The following is a 2,821-nucleotide window of genomic DNA, read 5'->3' on the forward strand; positions in this document are numbered from 1 at the left end:
CTGCAAAAATTATTCCAAATCAACAAAAACAACATCGTTTTGTGAATTATGTTGCATCTTGAGCATAACATGGTGTTGTAACTTGTGTAAACACACAATATAATGATTCTGGTTTTAGTAAAACATTTAAATTAAAAATTATTATTGTTTTGGTATTTTTTTAATAAAATGAACTGGATAAAAAATATCGATTTGATTTTTGTAAAATACATTAAAAATAAAAGTTTTAATTGACATTTTTAAGTTAATAAACATGTGTAATAAATTAAATTTTTTTATGTTTATGAAAATGACAATCTTTTTTTATAATTCTATTTAAAGGGATTCATGAGGATTGTTAATTTTTCTGAGGATGGTAAATATCTAAGACTAAATTTCTATCAATTTAGATATTTTTGTTTAAGATCAAATAGGTATATTTTGAAACACATGATTTTATTAAAAAATGCTATTTATGGATTTTTTGAAAGATGATTTTTTTAGTATTTTTGTATAATAAAACAATTTATTTTCTATTTTTTGATTTACCACTCGACAAACATTAGTTTCGTAAACAAACAAATACAGACATGTATATAATCAAAAAAGTCGATTTTTAATCAAAAGTAAAAAACAAAATACTCGAAAAATAATTGTTTAATCATTTTTCATAAATATTTTATAATAAACCAATTAGTCAATATTTATTACAATAAAAATTGATAGCAAATAACATATTAACAATGAATACTTTATGCGATAACAATTTATGTATTTGCGTTAATTTTAACAGTAAAGTTTACTAGATCGATGAACATCGATAACCAAATCAACAATATCGTAAAGTAAAAAAATTTAATTCCATAACAGTTTTATTAATTTTTAAAAGCATAAACAAATTAAATATTGGTTTCGATATTAATTTATCAATAAACATGTGTTCAAATACGAGTTAATTATTGATTTTCGATATTATTCAATTTTTACGATTTTTCATGTGAGCTATTAATAAAAATCGCTTTTATAAAAAATCTCAAAGATTTATTATGTTAATATTAGAATTTTGAATCAAAATTGGCAGTGCTAATAATATCTCTGAGGATGGGAAATCGTGTAACAAACACACGTTATAAATGCATACTTAAACATCTATAAAATATAATGACGTGTTTCCCCATCCAAAAATAGTATCTTACTTAATTTAAGTTACAAATAGATGTGAAAGTGTGCACTTTCTATTTCTGTCATCCTCAGAAAATGATTGCCATCCTCAGAACTGTAAATCTGTTTAAAACACAAGTTAATATTAAACTGAAAAAATCGTAACAAAAAATACACTTTAGAATTAACTTTGTTATTACTATAATTTTGAATAATTGCATAAATTATATAGTTATTTATAATTTTGTTATTTTTAGAAATAACAAATTAAAAACATTATAAATTTAAACGTAAAATATCAATCATTTTGTTATTAAGACCGGTTCGAAAATAATCTCACCAAGTATATAATCATCATATGAACATGTTCAATTTACACTTTGTGATTTTCCATCTCAAATAACATAAAAATATAACAACGGTTTTTGTTTATTTATAATTGTAATGATTTTATAATGATTATTGATTTTTGGCATTTTTTACAAATTATTACCATTATTTAAAAATCGAACTTGTACTTGAAATATTAAATGTAAAATTTAACTCAATTTATAAGAGTGGGCTTTATGGGGAACTAAACATTATGGATTTGTTTTTTGTATCCTCAGAAAAATATTTTTAATAAGGAATGTTCTGATTTTGAGGATACAACTTATTCTCAAGAAACCCTTTTTTAATAATTTAATCAATTACAATTATAGTCATTTTTCACAAATGTGGACTTAGTGTTATTATTAATATTATTCAACTGTTATTTTTTATTATAATTTATTTTATAATTTAATAAAAGCTGTTTAATCAGTTGTGTTACTGTTTTATAAATTATTTCCAAAATAATACATTAATAATTATTAAAATATTACAATTAAAAATGTGTACTGTGAACTACACTCAAATGTATTATAAATTGATCAATAAATCGTCAATAAACAGACAAAAATGAGTGACAGCGACGAAGAATTTGATAATTCAATGAAAAAAGAATTTGTGTGTGATAATGGTGATGTGAACATTGAAAAACATTTCAAATTTATGGAAAAATATGAAGAAGAAGAATTTGATAAAAACATTTTATTTGATCATACCAAGTTTGAAGTTTTATGTGCAGACACTAATGATAATGGAATGTTAAACTGTAAACAGATGGAAATGTTATCAAAGAACAACGATTTATTTGACCAAAACAAAATCAAAGAGTATGTGACCAACCTGTTTAAATGGCTCGATAAAAACGAAGACGGGTTTTTAGAAGGTACGGAACTTGCCAAATTTCAAAAATATTACGAAAGAACAGCCGCCAAAAAGAAAGAAAAGAACGTTATTAAATTAATGGACACGGACAAAGATGGGAAAATATCATCGGAGGAGTTCGTCACTTTTTTTGTGAATTTTTTTGAGTCTTAAATCAACTTGAATTTCAATTTTTGTTTTGGTATATAACTATCATTAAATAAGCAGTAAAAAAAGTAATGTTTTGGGTAATGCCAATTTGTCAAATAAATTGTTTATTTGTAAACTATTATTTATAAAATATGTATTATCAAAAATAAAACTAGTTTCAACTTGGCTTCAGTCTCAAGAGCTCGGATTTCGAGTAGCTTATGATAGAATTAAATGTATAATTCAATATATATATACAATTCTTAAGATGATATTACAGACGAATAAAACTATCTATTTT

At 22.9% G+C, this 2,821-nt stretch overlaps 1 protein-coding gene across 1 annotated transcript; it reads left to right on the forward strand.

Moving 5' to 3' along the window:
- Nucleotides 1-2,079: 2,079 nt before the first annotated feature.
- Nucleotides 2,080-2,544, forward strand: EIN_365810 (hypothetical protein; the record flags this gene model as incomplete). The annotated part of the gene is made up of 1 exon (XM_004183704.1): nucleotides 2,080-2,544. The coding sequence occupies one exon, from the start codon at nucleotides 2,080-2,082 to the stop codon at nucleotides 2,542-2,544; it is 465 nt and encodes a 154-aa protein (XP_004183752.1).
- Between the last annotated feature and the right edge of the window lie 277 nt (nucleotides 2,545-2,821).

This window comes from Entamoeba invadens (assembly GCF_000330505.1).
Source record: "Entamoeba invadens IP1 unplaced genomic scaffold scaff_1105074724621, whole genome shotgun sequence".
Lineage (NCBI taxonomy): Eukaryota > Evosea > Mastigamoebida > Endamoebidae > Entamoeba > Entamoeba invadens.